The 15,043-nt window shown below is 39.6% G+C and overlaps 1 protein-coding gene across 1 annotated transcript in view; it reads right to left on the bottom strand.

Annotated features, from left to right (window-relative positions):
- Nucleotides 1-15,043, bottom strand: part of LOC306912972 (uncharacterized protein) — a gene marked incomplete at its 3' end in the record, with an annotated part of 19,066 nt that extends 4,023 nt beyond the window's left edge. The window contains exons 1-19 of the mRNA XM_079489460.1: nucleotides 14,835-15,043; nucleotides 14,492-14,624; nucleotides 11,672-11,830; nucleotides 10,862-10,999; nucleotides 10,516-10,667; nucleotides 10,246-10,349; nucleotides 9,712-9,916; nucleotides 9,072-9,209; nucleotides 8,782-8,925; nucleotides 8,410-8,545; nucleotides 7,463-7,613; nucleotides 6,540-6,676; nucleotides 6,060-6,171; nucleotides 5,769-5,835; nucleotides 4,706-4,909; nucleotides 3,368-3,513; nucleotides 3,153-3,271; nucleotides 2,892-3,013; nucleotides 2,583-2,620 (exon numbers count right to left, since the gene is read on the bottom strand). Of these exons, the coding sequence (XP_079345586.1) occupies nucleotides 2,583-2,620; nucleotides 2,892-3,013; nucleotides 3,153-3,271; nucleotides 3,368-3,513; nucleotides 4,706-4,909; nucleotides 5,769-5,835; nucleotides 6,060-6,171; nucleotides 6,540-6,676; nucleotides 7,463-7,613; nucleotides 8,410-8,545; nucleotides 8,782-8,925; nucleotides 9,072-9,209; nucleotides 9,712-9,916; nucleotides 10,246-10,349; nucleotides 10,516-10,667; nucleotides 10,862-10,999; nucleotides 11,672-11,830; nucleotides 14,492-14,624; nucleotides 14,835-14,858 (2,429 nt within the window). The 5' untranslated portion in view covers nucleotides 14,859-15,043. The remainder of the gene's footprint in view (nucleotides 1-2,582; nucleotides 2,621-2,891; nucleotides 3,014-3,152; nucleotides 3,272-3,367; nucleotides 3,514-4,705; nucleotides 4,910-5,768; nucleotides 5,836-6,059; nucleotides 6,172-6,539; nucleotides 6,677-7,462; nucleotides 7,614-8,409; nucleotides 8,546-8,781; nucleotides 8,926-9,071; nucleotides 9,210-9,711; nucleotides 9,917-10,245; nucleotides 10,350-10,515; nucleotides 10,668-10,861; nucleotides 11,000-11,671; nucleotides 11,831-14,491; nucleotides 14,625-14,834) is intronic.

Here is a 15,043-nt window from a genome sequence, read left to right as displayed (position 1 = left end):
CATGGGGGGTCAGATCAACATATGGAATGTATTCTGAACTGGCCATATATGGAGCGTGTCTTGAGTGTACAGGGTTTGATGAGGTCAGATAAACATATGGAATGTCAGAACAGGTCAGCTCCATATAGAGATCTAATTTAATTTTCTAATAACTAACTAATAACTTTGGGGCAGGCCCGTCCATAATTTCCTAAAGGCGACCTGCAGTCGCAAGAAAGAACAATATGGGAAATGGTCACAGAATTATCAGATTGTTTATTCTAATATTTACAGAAAGTTTTGAAAATTGAAGGGTCTCCATCTTCGTCGTCATCGTCAATCCCCAACAGATGTGCCTTGCTTACCACACACCTCTAATCATCTGCCCCACACATGCACATCTCAGAGCAGTTCAAATTTTAGATCGACAAGAACAATGTGATATGCACTGTGATTTCTTGCAGACACATTTGATCAGTTGGGTAATGGTGGCTGGCCCGTGGGTATCCCGTGTTGTGACTGGCACCAGTTGAGCTCCCTCAGCCTCCCATCCATATTCAGTTGCTGGTGGCATCTGTGGGTTAGGTACGTGCTGCGTCAGAACTGAGCCTTTTTGTAGCTCATAGTATATACAGTAGCAACTGCAGATACCACCTCCACAGGACACCTGTTTAGACCTGGCCAACAGGTTAAATTCCCTGGAGCTGTCTGATCAGCTCCAGAGACGGCATGGAACCCTGGTAAGGCTGAAGTCCTCGTTTTACCCAGTGCCTGCACTACTGGCTCCAGCGATGATACGTTTTTTGTTCCCCACACCGGTGATGAAATAGATGTCCTTGCACAGCTGATGGTACCGTCGTATTGTAAGAACAAAGACATCAGTGTCAGGGGACTCAATGTAGAGCTGTGTTGCCCCTCTTCGGACAGCATCCAGGCTGTGCAGGATTATCCTTGTGTCAGCCTCTTCCTGTACGCTGTGGAGATGTTTTACATCGATAGAGTTTGAGTGGACAGCCTGCCTTGACGTGATTATAAAAACATTGGGTTTCACCTGGAAGTGTTGGAGGGCTTTCTTAGCAAGATAAGACAGTCAGCTCATCTTTGGTGCTGATACCTGACAAGAACTGTTTTTCTGACACTTCCCTATCGGTGTGTTGTCTTCCACATGATAAGTGGTAGGGGCCCGGGGCTTTCCACCCTGGCGTCGGTCAAATACTACATGGATCTCACTATGTTCTTTGGTCTTCCTGTCCAGTGTGGCTATGGAGTGGTCAGCTTACTGGGAACATGTCTTGATCCATGGTGGCTTTCCCATTGCCTGTACCAATGCCATTCCATCTATGACAGTTACACTCTTAGCTGGAAGGGTACAACTGTCAACAAAGATTGAAGCATTTGTTTGCCAGCTGTACGAGCCCGGTACAAATCCTGTGGATGTTGATGAGCTCAGGTGGAGGTTATTCACAAAGAAACAATTAGAAGCCGAGAAGCTGCCACCTACACAAGCAGCATTAAATCAAGCCATTACCCATGCATATTATCAGGCAATGGTATGGGATCAGGACCACGTACCTAACCCACAGATGCCACCAGAAACTAAAAATGGATGGGAGGCTGAGGGAGATCAACTGGTGCCAGTCACAACACGGGATACCCACGGCCCAGCCACCATTACCCAACTGATAAAATGTGTCTGCAAGAAATCACAGTGCATATCACATTGTTCTTGTCGATCTCAAAATTTGAACTGCTCTGAGATGTGCATGTGTAGGGCCGATGATTAGAGGTGTGTGGTAATGTAAACAAGGCACATCTGTTGGGGATTGACGATGACGAAGACCCTTCAATTAAATGTGTTTTCAAAACTTTCTGTAAATATTAGAATAAAAATCATGTGATAATTCTGTGACCATTTCTCATATTGTTCTTTATTTTATGAGGGATATATATTTATATATATATATATATATATATATATATATATATATATATAAAGCTAATAATGGAAAGGTTGCATATCCTAGTTATGGAAAGAGAATATTTTCTAGACATGCAAACAGACTTACTGTCTGTAAGATCACATTTATTAATTAACTTAAAGCAACGAAATATAGCTATTTCTGGTTTTGGTGTGATTATTACATAATTATTACATAGACAAAAGGTTGCATGATTTATTCATAGGATGATAATTATTCCTGGAGTTGTAAACATACACATGGAGTCTGTGAGAAGCTTTCAAAGTTGACTAAAAGTAAAACATGCAGCAATTTGCTGATGTTCACCTCGTTTTTGCATAATTTATGGGAATTATGCTAATTAGGAAAGCTTGTATGACTTCACAATGGTAACAGATGCATTTCTGGACATCACAAACATGGACTCAGACTCTTAGATCACCTTTATAAGTTACCTAGAAGCAAAGTTATTGCCATTTCCGTTTTTGACAATGTATTAGCTAATTATGCTAATTAAACATGCTAAACCTGACATAAAAAATTGGAGACATGTTTTTTTGGCATTCTGGTAACCCCAAGAATCAAGATATACCTGTCTCCAAAAATTAACATTCCAAAATCACGGAAAGTGATAGGCTCCCCTACTAATATCCACGACTGGCAAAGAGACTCGTTAAAACCCTCTGTAAATGATAATCAATAGCATCATTAGAATATGAATCGCCACCATGTTCAATCACTTGTACTGACAAATTACCCATGTTTTTCATGCTGAAAAACAGATGCGCAGAATTTTTTGAATGTTCCGAACTGAGCGCTACTGAGCCAAAATGTAATGGTACATTCTAACTTAGACAAGTCCCTATGGCATTTGGTTAAAGCATGCCTTGAGATTAAAAGCCCCCCCCCCCCCTCCTATTGCCACCCCCAACCCTGTGTAGTAGTGTAACAAACTTCATTGAGTGTAAATGGATCGAGTTCGTCTTTGGGTTTCCTCATCTCCAGAGAAAGAACCGTCTCAATCTCAAACAGCTTCAGGCCGTCGATGCTCGTCTTTGGTTTGAAACAGCAACCACCTGAAACCACATGCATTCAGATGTGAGATAGGCTCCAAAGATACAGACACAAGTGTTCAAATATTCTGTATTCTAATTATTTTTGCCTCTTTGACAATTTGATAGTAATGCTTTACCTACTGACCACATCAAACAGTACCTGTTGCATTGCTAATTCCATGCAGCATGTTATTCTCCACGTCTCCGAGAAGGATTGCATCCACAATGATTGTGTCGTTTATCAGCTTGGTAGCAACCGGAACTGGATTTCTGTTTGATCTACGGGGCAGACGATCACGTCGTGATTCCCACAATCCCGTCACAGGCAACATTACAATAGATGGAGTAAAATTGCAAACATGACAGTAAATTCACCCTTCATCGGTTCCATCTGTAAGACATATGATGCGAAGTCTGCAATCTGGGAACTTCATCTTGACCTTTTCCAACTCCTTTGCTCCATGGTGAAGGGCATCGTAGAGTCTGGTGCATCCCGTTGCTTCCAGATTGCGAATGTGTTCCTATAAATGTATGACATAAATAATATATATATATATATTTTTTTTTAGAAAGATGATTATTCTTTCTCCCAATCTGCGCTCACCCCCCCCCCCCCCGTACTACAGTCCCTATCACTGCTGACTCCCATTGCTGGGCTTGAGGATGTGGACAACCACACGTGGTAAATGGTGCATGTATATAGCACCTTTATCCAAGGCGCTTTACATAGATTGTGCATCAATTCACACATTCACACACACATTCATACACCGATGGCGGAAGAAACCATGCAAGGCACTAGCCAGCACATCGGGAGCAATTTGGGGTTCAGTGTCTTGCTCAAGGACACTTCGACACTAACTCTGGGGCAGCCGGGGTTCGAACAGGCAACCTTGCGGTTACCATCCAGCCACTCTACCCCTGAGCCACCGCCGCCCGCACGTGAACACATCTCCTCCATTGCACAATCACCTCATATTTACCAAGCACCCAGAATGGCTGGGCAACGCTGAAGTCGTCTTCGTCTCCCTAATGGGACCAGGTTAAATCTATGAATTAATTGTGATGTAGAATGATGTACCACAACAACAGCATAAGGGGTACAATAGGATAGGAGCCAACCAATCCGCTCGAGGAGGGGAAGACTTTGTCGTTCTTCCGGGTCCTTCAAAAACACCACTGAGCAACTTCCTATGGAAGTGAATAGTGGGGGGGGGCGGGGCTGTCGCTCCTCAATCCGTTCTCTAGATAAATTATAGCTCTATGATATTTACAGCAGCAGCTTCACAAGAAGTGCATGAGGGGATCACACTACCTTCCCCAGTTCCCCTCCTAGCTAACTAAACACTAGGAGTCATTGATGCAGTAACAAGCTCACAGTCCCCTACCACAAATTAAACTTTACATTTACAGTGAAAAGTATTTTTGTTTGAAAAGAACACTGCTGGCCTGGGCCGGCTTAGCGGTCCAGGCACCTTGGCTGGTAATCCAGCATGACAGTGTGTCGCAGGTTCGAGTCCCGATCCCGACGAACCTTGCCGAGTGTCTCTCTCTCCCCCCCCCCCCCCCCCCCCCCCATCTCTCTACCCGTTTCCTGTCCTGTACAGGACAATCGTTTTTCCACGAGTGCCATAAAAAAAGGCAGACATTGCTTGTGTATAGTTTATGAAGAAAATGGGTCATATAAAGACAATAATGGGATGGGAAAATGACCTTGAACTTTTCCAGAGTTTCTGTGAATGTGTGGAGGGTTTTCACTAGAGAGTCGAACTTCACAAGGCCGATCACATGATGGAAATCATAAGCCATGGTCCGTGTGGCAAAGTTATCGAAGAGCTCCTTGACGGCATCGATCCTCTTCATATCCATACTCTCGTAACAGTCCTCGTTCATAGAGGAGCTTCCATCCACCAGTACCTAATGAAAGGGAGATATTATAACCCATTTAGACCCGAGTTAAAAACATTCACTCTGAAAGAATATATATTCAAAGATTTGCGCCACATTTTTACGATTTTTCAAAAATAGCAGACCTACAAGCTCATAGCGCGCCACTCGGTGGCGCGCTATGAGCTTGTAGATCTGCTATTTTTCAATAGCTAAATTATAACATAATGTTTAAAACACCAAAAGGGGTTCCCGCCCAAAATGGGATACAGAACACAGGTTCTACTTATATGAGGAGAAATGTCAAGCATGACAAACAAATTCATAACTTAAGTTTTCTTGTAAATTTGTTTTCAAATTTGCATTATTTAAGGGATAATGTATGGATGCAGCTGGCCATCGGTCTGTTATAGAGTGGATCGGTCGTTATCCAGAAATAACATAATAAATGGCAAATTATGTCTATTTGCCGATTGAGCAATCCCATCTGCAAAGCACCATGGAGTGGAGATCGAACTCATCGAAGTATAAATAAAGTTGAACACAGCTGCTCCTCCCCGCCCCACTCAACTGAAGGTTTTTATATTATCAAGTACTTCCCACTGTAGTCCCTCATGGAAATACTTCTCCCCAAATACAAAAGGATAATTTTATTTTCCATCCTGAATGGCAGCAGGCCTAATATTATTGTTGCATGTAGGCTATGTGCAATAATGCAATTGAAAGTCAAAGTTCATGAATTACGCGATTGACCAATCAGAATCAAGCATTCAACCAAGCCGTGTAATAAACGGTATATGAGTGGCGCTGATGTAGTTAACTCTTATTTCCAAAGACATTTGTTACTTCACCCTGACTCGACTCTTATTATGAAAAAAATAAACATTACCAGAATCGCCTCTTTTGGAGTCCTGCTTGTGACAAATGTATCGTGGTCCCCTCTGCTGTCCCCAATTCTACGTGTACAAGTTGAAAAAGTGTAAACACAGATTCATATCTACATAATTCAACATGTAAATTGAGACTTGCTGGCATGGTAGTACAGTAGTAGATGAATTTCGTTAAATACATCTTATACAAAAACATATTTACAGCAGCAGTTACCTAGTTTCCAACTAGTTTTAGTTACTCAATAGTAATAATCTTAAATGTAACCATAGCAAAAGTAAAGGATACTCACTCTGCGGCCAGTTTTTCGACATCCACAGTTTCGTATTTGCCACTTAGACAACTAAACACCATGATCATCTGAGGGGAACCTTTGTCTTTTCGCACATAAACACCAAGTTCATCTACCGAGGACAAAAAGAAAACATTCATAATCACTCCCTGATAATAAACTCAAATAAACCTTTTAGTGAAACTCAATGTATTCAATTGTGCAAAACAATAAGGTTTGGCAAATTGGAAGTTAGTATTTGGATGGGACATCCAAGCCTTTAATTTTAGAATATGTTTTGCCACAGAAGATTGACTCTCAATGGAAATAGAAATAAAAAAATCTTATCACATTTCAGATAAAATCTCAGTACATTTGAATCATGTAAACTGCTACAAAAGGCTGGTGTTATGATTTGTATAAATCGATGATGTTGCACTGTGTTAATGCCCTAATGCCATACAGTACAACAACCTCTTGATGTGAAAATAGGTTAGTTACCTTCACTAAGGAGAACAAGTAGAGGTCCATCCATTCCTATATTCTTCAAATGTAGTGGTGGAGTCACCATCAGATGAGGGAATTCCTTCAGTCCTTCGGCCATACTGTCAACTGTCTTCTCAATATTAATCTGAAAACTTGAATTCATTAACAGTTACTAGTAGAGATGTCCCGATACTGTATCGGAAAAGTATCGGTATCGGCCCTTATTTGTCATATCGGGTCATATTGGTATCGGTGAATATGCCAGTCTAACCACCGATCCGACACAGGGGGGTAAGGGGTTGACACTATGGCAGGTAAATAAAATGTTGGAGCATGTGCAGTTTGCTTTCCGAGTTGCCCAAACTGCAAGTGCACATTTGAGTGAGGAGTCTGTTATAAACACAACACGAGATATATAGCTAGATAGCTACGTATAAACACAACACGAGACATATAGCTAGATAGCTATAAACACAACACTGGTATCGGTATTCGCTATCGGCTAACACAGAAATTGTGGTATCGGGATCGGAAACGAATCGGGACATCCCTAGTTACTAGGAATGGAGGGGAACTGGAACCATGCAGTAAAATGTATTAAGACTATAAAATCCATTCAGTTTTTATGTCAAATAACATTTGTCTTGGTCAAAGGATGTCATTCATGTGACTTCATAAGAACATCACATGAGGGACCACTGTATTGCATCAAACTACAATAGCACATCATTTCTTTCTCTGGATAAGACTGGCTCCTAAATGCACAAGTTATGTTTTTTATGTACCCTGCCCCTAGAGTTTGATTCCATTAGTAAAGCCACTGTAAACAATAAATAAAAACAGAATGATACACATACTGTACTGTACAATTTCTTCATAAATAATAACATTGTATACAGTATAGAACACATAATATAGCGTATATATACAGTACATACTTTTGACCCGGCGCACAGCCGTGATTAATCCAAAGATTATAGCCTTTGATGAATGGAGGCAGACTGAGCAAGATCTTCTCAATGTCTGTTGCTCTTTTTAGGGACGTTGCTTGCAGGTTCCTCTCAGTGCAGTTTGGAAATTTCTCTCCATCTGAACACAAAATAGAGATTGCACTGAGATTAAACTAATGGCAAGCGAGAATGTTGCTGACAAACCTACTAAGAACTTTTATTTTTTCCAAAATGTTTGTCATACCTGTTAAATGTGTTCTGCTTACAAAATTTCTTTATTGGCATTTTGGGAACAGACATTCCCTTTGTTGGTATGAATGGACGGATTTTGTAAGTGAAAGTATGTAGGAGTAGTTTGGCGCCAAACTTTTGATAATATAGATATATCTTCACAATTATCCCCTAGCCAGGGGGCGGCAATTATGGTTCTGCCCGTTTCCACCTTCCGTCTGTGAATCTGAACGTTTGTGAGCAGACTAATCTCAGGCACCTATGGACCGATCGATATATAACTTTGCGAATGAACAACCTCCACACCACTTGTCAAATGGTGCCGCTACAAGAGGTTGTATTAAATAGAAATTTCACAAAATACCTTTCGTTTATGGGTAGGTTTCCTTCAAAACCTAGCTATATTTTTTGAAAAATGACAGCTAGCCACCCACTTAGAGTAAAGCCCCTTTCTGCCATTTAGAGTTTCTTCAAAACACATTTTGCTGCTACTACTCCTCCTACAGAACTCGCAAATCAATGTACACAATCTCTGGAGTCATGAGTCATGTGACAATGACTACCAAACAAGGCTTTGATACTTCATACCGTTTGCCTGTAATTGCCTTAAAAATGTGGTCTATTTCTTACCAAAATGCCATATGAAGCGAACGCAACATTCAATCACATAAAATCGCCATAGATCGTTATAGAGTTGCATTTACCTTTGATTTTCTGGAGAACATATGATCTTTCAAAGACACCTGGCACTCCAGGCACTCTGACTGGGTCACTGAAACGTACGTCTTCATGTGATCTAAGATCCATTGGTGCGTAGTTCTCAAATTGAGATGTTTCTTTCTGCCATAACAGGGTTTTAAGAAAAATGTATATGTATATTATGAGGGCCAATTTGCATTTTAACTTTATTGGGGTATAATGTGTTGGATAAATAATTTACCCGAATGTTATTGAAAGTAATTACAAGCCCCGTGTAATAGCTCTGACATACTATACTGTATAAGTACAATAAATACGATTATTCAGGGGGTTACAATTCACTAGGTTAATAGAAATACTGCCAAATATGAACACACCTCTGCTTCAGCGAAAATATAGGCCCAGCAGTATCTGGAGTTTTCAAAGACATCAAGGTCCTCGATTATCTTTTCACCTCTTTTTTCCCCCAGTCTAGGCAAAAGTTCTCTAAAGAGTGCGTACAAGCCTTCAACGATGGAAATCTAAAAAGGAGAGTAAATCAATTCCGCAAGATAATGAAAGCAGAGAATCACTATAAATGAATGATTCCAGTCAAGACATTAAGAGCCCTACATGTAAAAGACCAGAGAATCAATCAATCATTTAACATTGCAGGATAATACCACACCTTCTGAGTCCTCGTCACAGAACAGGCCTCATTCCTGCAGAGTAACTGGTACAAGCTTTGGGCTAGAGGGTTGCATCCAGTGAGCCTTCGTATGTATGCAACCACTTTCTTGAATCGATCAGCTGAAGTTTTCCTTCTCTAAAATAGGTTTTATAAAATCAGTGTCTGTGGCAAAACTCTACTATGACAGAATGATAAAATGTGGGCCTAGATTATTCTGTAAAACCAACATAAGAAACTCAAAAGAAAAGAAAAAGCAAAGAGACATCACATGCAAGTCTTCAAATCACAAACATGCCACATCTGCACTTAAAAGTTCACACTTTCACATTGATTCAAATAGTAAAGATTATTGAAACAGATTAACGGAAACTATATTTACTATCTAGTAATACTTGTTTATCCATGTTTTCGTTTTTTAAAGGAATATTGATAAATGTATGCTTTATGCGAGTCAGCTACGCGAGGCTAAGACAAGACATCCAATTTAGCCTAGATCTAATAGTGCAGCTTTACTTTTATTTTTTAAACAAATTTTAGGAATGACCCGATGTTAATCTAATGGCAAAGAAAAACTTCAAGAGATGAATAAGAAAATGATTTAAAAAGGACAAAATCTACATAGTAACAGTAATCTTACAATTGCATAAAGTGAGGAGAAGAAGACACTCATTCCTTTCTGTGTTTGTTGGACTGATGGTACAACATCATTGATGAAGACTACATCATTGTCGAAGAATGCTTTGTCGCCTGGAGCCTTTTCACAAAATGAGGACAAAGTAAAGTACACTGTCGACTCCTCAGAAACACCACAACGTTGCAGTGTCTGCCCACTGGTATGCTCACTGGAAGAAAAGGAAAAAAAAGTATATAGTAGTGATGAGATTTATGTCCAATTATAAAATCACACAATGTGGTTGGTTGATAGCCCTGATGTATAAGGCACTTCACAGGGTGCATATTTTTCCACCAGTATGGATGTTCTACTCTGGGATCGGTTGTTGTGTTCATGATATATACAATGTACAGTATGCATCAGCAGATAAACAACCATGACATTGGCAAACATTTTTGTATTCGGTTCTGCACATTCAAAGGAAATGCTTCAGACGTTTTGAATAAAAGATAATACCTAAAATTATGTATTGCTTTATGGCAATGATTTTTAAATTACCTGTAATGGAGAACATGTTCTGGGATTGCACTTTCATTTGCAAGCTTCAGTCTCAAGGTGTTGATTGTGTCAGTTGCCAAGTCCACTTTGACTTCAAAGTTTCCCTATGGAGAAATGTGGTGGGTTAAAACAAACATTAATTGGATTTGAGAAACAATGATGTTTAAGACCAGGGTGGATTGAGAAAGTATCAGTTCAGAAAGTAACGTTGTTAAACAGAGTGGAATTTGTATTAGTCACGTCATCATCTTGATCATTCATTCAGCTCACCCTCAGCATAATGTGACATCGAACAGTATCTTCTCCCAAGACATCTGGAGCTTGTTGACTTTGCATTGCAGGGACTTGCTTCAGGTTCTCCACTGGTGTAAATATGGCATACAATTCTGCTCCATTTTCGATGTGTCGGTCTCTTAAAGACCCTGTAGATTATGCAGTAAATAAACCAGGCAGGGTATCCGTGAAGCCTGATTCATACTACCATGGCTCAACACAAAAATAGCAGCCCGGTCAATAGACTAAACAGACCAGACCACTGGTATTATCTTTTTAGCCTTTTGGGTTTACTACATACAGTGATAATACACCGTAGAATGTGAGATTATGTAGTTCTTACATGTGTTGAAGAAAGGGTCATCAGTCAATGGCATTCCATCAACTGTGTATAGGCAGACACCTTTCGAATTCCCAACGTTTTCCAGGTAGCAGATCCTTAACATCAGATCTTCAACTGTGTTTTGTGCAGGGTCCATATCTACAGGCAGAAGTTAACCTCAATGTAACCATGGTGACTTGAGGACATTTCCACAACAAATATACTCATTGTAACAAAGTGCTCATTGCTCAAAGACATAGTATATCAAGGTCTCATAGTTAAGCCAGACAACGTAAAAACATTGGGAGAGAAATACAGAATAAGTGGTGAAAAATATGAACATGTTTATTTTTCCTATGAAAATCTGTTTACTTAAATATTATTTATCTAATGAATGTTTTTAGTTTCCGTTTGTGCTCCACTGGTTAACACCATTTACGTGGATAACTGCCATCTACAGGCAGATCTACAAGCTCATAGCGCGGCACCGAGTGCCACGCTACGAGCTTGTAGATCTGCTATTTTTGAAAAATCGTGAAAATGTGGTGCAAATCTTTGAATATATATTCTTTCAGAGCGAACGTTTTTAACTCAAATCTTTGCTTCTGGGGGGTCCCTGGAACAACATATTTTCAGATGGGGTCAGCGGCCAATTACATATATTTTTGGGGGTCCTTGACATGAAAAGGTTGCGCACCACTATGCTCCACAAGAAACAGGTGCGGTTGCGCACCACAAGAAACAGGTTTTTTAGAAAACTGGAGGATTTAGAAGCGTCCTCAGGTATAAATGGGTTAAAAGATAGGCCTCTTCTATGATTGATTTACTCACCCCTGATGCATTTCGGTTCAGGACAATGAGGGTATCTGTACTGAATGCAAAATGGCTCCATTGATTTTTCTACATTTGACGATTTGTTCACCGGGGCTCTGAATGTTTCAATTTCGTCTTTCATTTTCGAAAAACGATTTTTCTCCACTTGGGTAAAGCCTGGAAATGGGATAAAAAAAAGTGAATAAAAAGGAAATTACTTTTCTGATATGCATTTGTTTCACTGTGATGAGGGAGTAGGCATGCATGTAGCCTAGCCGCAAGCAACTCTTACTTAGATCCCATTATGAATATCTGGAAACTAGAGTTGCAATACCAACCATTGACAGGTAAGGTAAGGTAAATGTATTTATAAAGCACCTTTCAAAACAAATGTTACAAGGTGCTGTACAATAAAATCAAATAAAACAAGAGCATCACATAGATCAACAATAAAATGACACAAAACAATAGTACAATGCATTAGAGAAGAGCAGTGAATAAAATACCTATAAATACACAGTACATAATGTAGACAAAATTACGAACCAAAATGCTTACAAAACAAGTGGGTTTTTAGCAGCTTTTTAAAGTTTACATCCAAACAGAAAAGTCATATCAGATTGTATAGACAACATTGCAGCTGTACGGAAAGCTTGAATTATCATCTATCGGCAAAGTTTTTGTTTCATAAAAATCCCCCAGACATGTTATACTTTGTCAAGACATTCTGTGCAGGTGATTATAAGTGCCGTGATGTACATAGGTTTTCAATGTAATGAGTCCCGGTATGCAGGGATGGTCTTTTAGATGAGTCCCAGGGACATTTTATGAGTCCCACTTCAACCACGTTAGGACTCAGCATTTAACTCCCATTTCATTTTATATGGTTATATTCATGTAGAAAACAGAAGAAGAAATGATTATTATAACTAAAGCTAGCAAAATAAACTAGAAAAAAAACAGTACAGTAGTACAGTAGTGCATCCTGTGGATGCAGAGGTCGTTTTTATTGCGTCCCTTAACTATAAACTGTGTTTTGGGATGCAAAATGCACCCTATTTTAATCTCTGTAAGTGTTGGGAGTTTGTAAGCGTTGGAAATCGATCAGCGGCCCTGCATTCTAGCCTGGCTAATAAGCCAGAGTGATATTAGTCTGGCTTATTAGCCAGGCTACCTGCATTCCACCCATTTCGAAATAGCACATATTGCTGGAGGCAGCAGGACGTTGCGTTGTTGAAAATGAGCACTTCCACACTCCAACAATCGGACTGCAAGGAGTAGCTCATAACATGTCCAGACTCCAGGTCATTAATATGTCCATATACACGGACAAACATGTCGGTGGCAAATTTTAGATTCCATTTACAGTACACACCATTATTATAATATTCTTATTTTGATCATAAGACCCAATTACTGAATGTCAAGTCTCCAGGTTTTCTTCAAAATATGAATGGCTATCTATGGCACATTATGAGACCAACCGTTTTAGATTATTATTCATTGACTATATGTGTGTGAGTGCATGGGACCCGGATGGAAACAAGACCGCAAGGTCTTTCTTCGGAAATCCCTTTGGACCAACAAAAAAAATGCCTAGCTGTACATTGTGCTGTTTGCATTTCTTTCTTATTGTCTAATAAAATATTCAATCAATCAATCAATCAATAAATCAACTAGTAGTACTATGTGGTTCTCAAATGTTTTATTTAATGACCCCCATAAATGGGTCCACTCCATCTGGTTCCATTTGTACTCTTTCAGAGTTACAGACCTGTTATGGTCCTACAGGCTACCCTGAACAGGTCTATGGAGGAGTTTTAGGAAACAAAAACATTGCAGATATAAAGAGGATAATTCAAGCTTTCCATACAGCTGCAATGCTGGTGAGTTTGTATGTTTGAACATAGCACTATTTCAAATATGAACTGCTAGTAGTTGAGATTTATTATTTGCCACTTGGTGGCAGCATTAAGTTTACCAGTTTCGCAGTAATAAGGGAAAATTAGCTAAATGTGAGGCAAATCTGCAAAAAAAATGCTTACCACTAGCTTTCTTCACAAATGTGTTCATAAAGGTTAATACCATCACAGAAAAAAAATGTTCCAACCCAACTCTTTGTGACAGCTGCTGAAAGTTGGGGTACCCATTAACATCCAATATAAGGCAAAATGTCCAAATTTCATTAAGTAGCATGTGACGTGTCAAACTAGGGAGTTTTCATGATTCTGAATCCATTGCAAGCATTCGTTTTGCACAAAAATCACTCATTCGCCTAAATATGGCCATAGCCGTCATCACAAATGTGATGAGGTCAGCACATTTGGGCACATTTGGGCAAGTGGCTATGGTCGAATTTAGCCCAAGGAGTGTTTTCGTGCAAAACTAATGCTTGGAATGGATTCAGCATCATGAAAACCCCCTAGTATGACATGTCACATGCTACTTAAAGCATAATGAAATCTTGGGAATTTTGCCTTATGTTTATGGTACCCCAACTTTCAGCAGCAGTTTCCCAAGGGAGTTGGGTTGGAACAAATGTATATGTGATTGTAGATTATGAACACATTTGTGAAGAAAGCTAGTGGTAAGCTTTTTTTTTTTGCAGATTTGCCACACATTTAGCAAATTTTCTCTAACTACAGGCTAGTTACAGAAAATGCTGTGGACAAAAAATATGTGTTTGTTGAAATGGCTTATTTGTACAATAGGTATTAGTAACGTGCCGTTATGTTGTCAATTTACTATAGATAGATGGATGACCAAAATCACAATTGGAATTGGGTTTAGCTAGTTAATGCTTACATGAGCTACCATTAAATCCATATAATCTCTTACCCATGCTGTTCACGTCTTCATCTGTAACACCATCAATGAAATCTCTCTCATCTTTCACACCGAACTGAATGAATTGATTGTAGTAAGACTCCAGCCTATGCTTTTCCAGTAGGTTGTAGATTATTGTACCCATCTGAAGAAAATGATAAACAATCCGTTATTTGTGTCAGCCTTTGGATGAAGACCATCAATCATGCATTTTTATCGAATCTTCTGAGTGTCAACTGCCATAATCATGACAGTAAATAAACGTAAACAAGTTGACTTGGCCTCCTCTATAGCATTATAACGTGGTCAAATAACTGATAAATGAACATGAATTATAGTTTCATAACAGACTCACCTTGCTCTGGGCCTGCTCCGCCATCCTATTCCTGACAAAACTTTTAAGTTTCAGTTCCCTGTAAACCTCTTCATGTGGTGGATGCCACTGCCATGGATCCGGTGGGTGGAGCTGTACCAGCACATGTTGATTTCGGTGGGATTGAATTGAGGGGAAATTAAATGTGCTGAGACTTGAGACCAAGAAAATATGAATAATGTGGTTTGTTT

The sequence above is a fragment of the Electrona antarctica genome (genome assembly GCF_951216825.1).
Source record: "Electrona antarctica genome assembly, chromosome: 1".
Taxonomy (NCBI): Eukaryota; Metazoa; Chordata; class Actinopteri; order Myctophiformes; family Myctophidae; genus Electrona; species Electrona antarctica.
The sequence above is the reverse complement of the archived record's forward strand: the minus strand, read 5'-3'. Positions and strand labels throughout refer to the sequence as shown.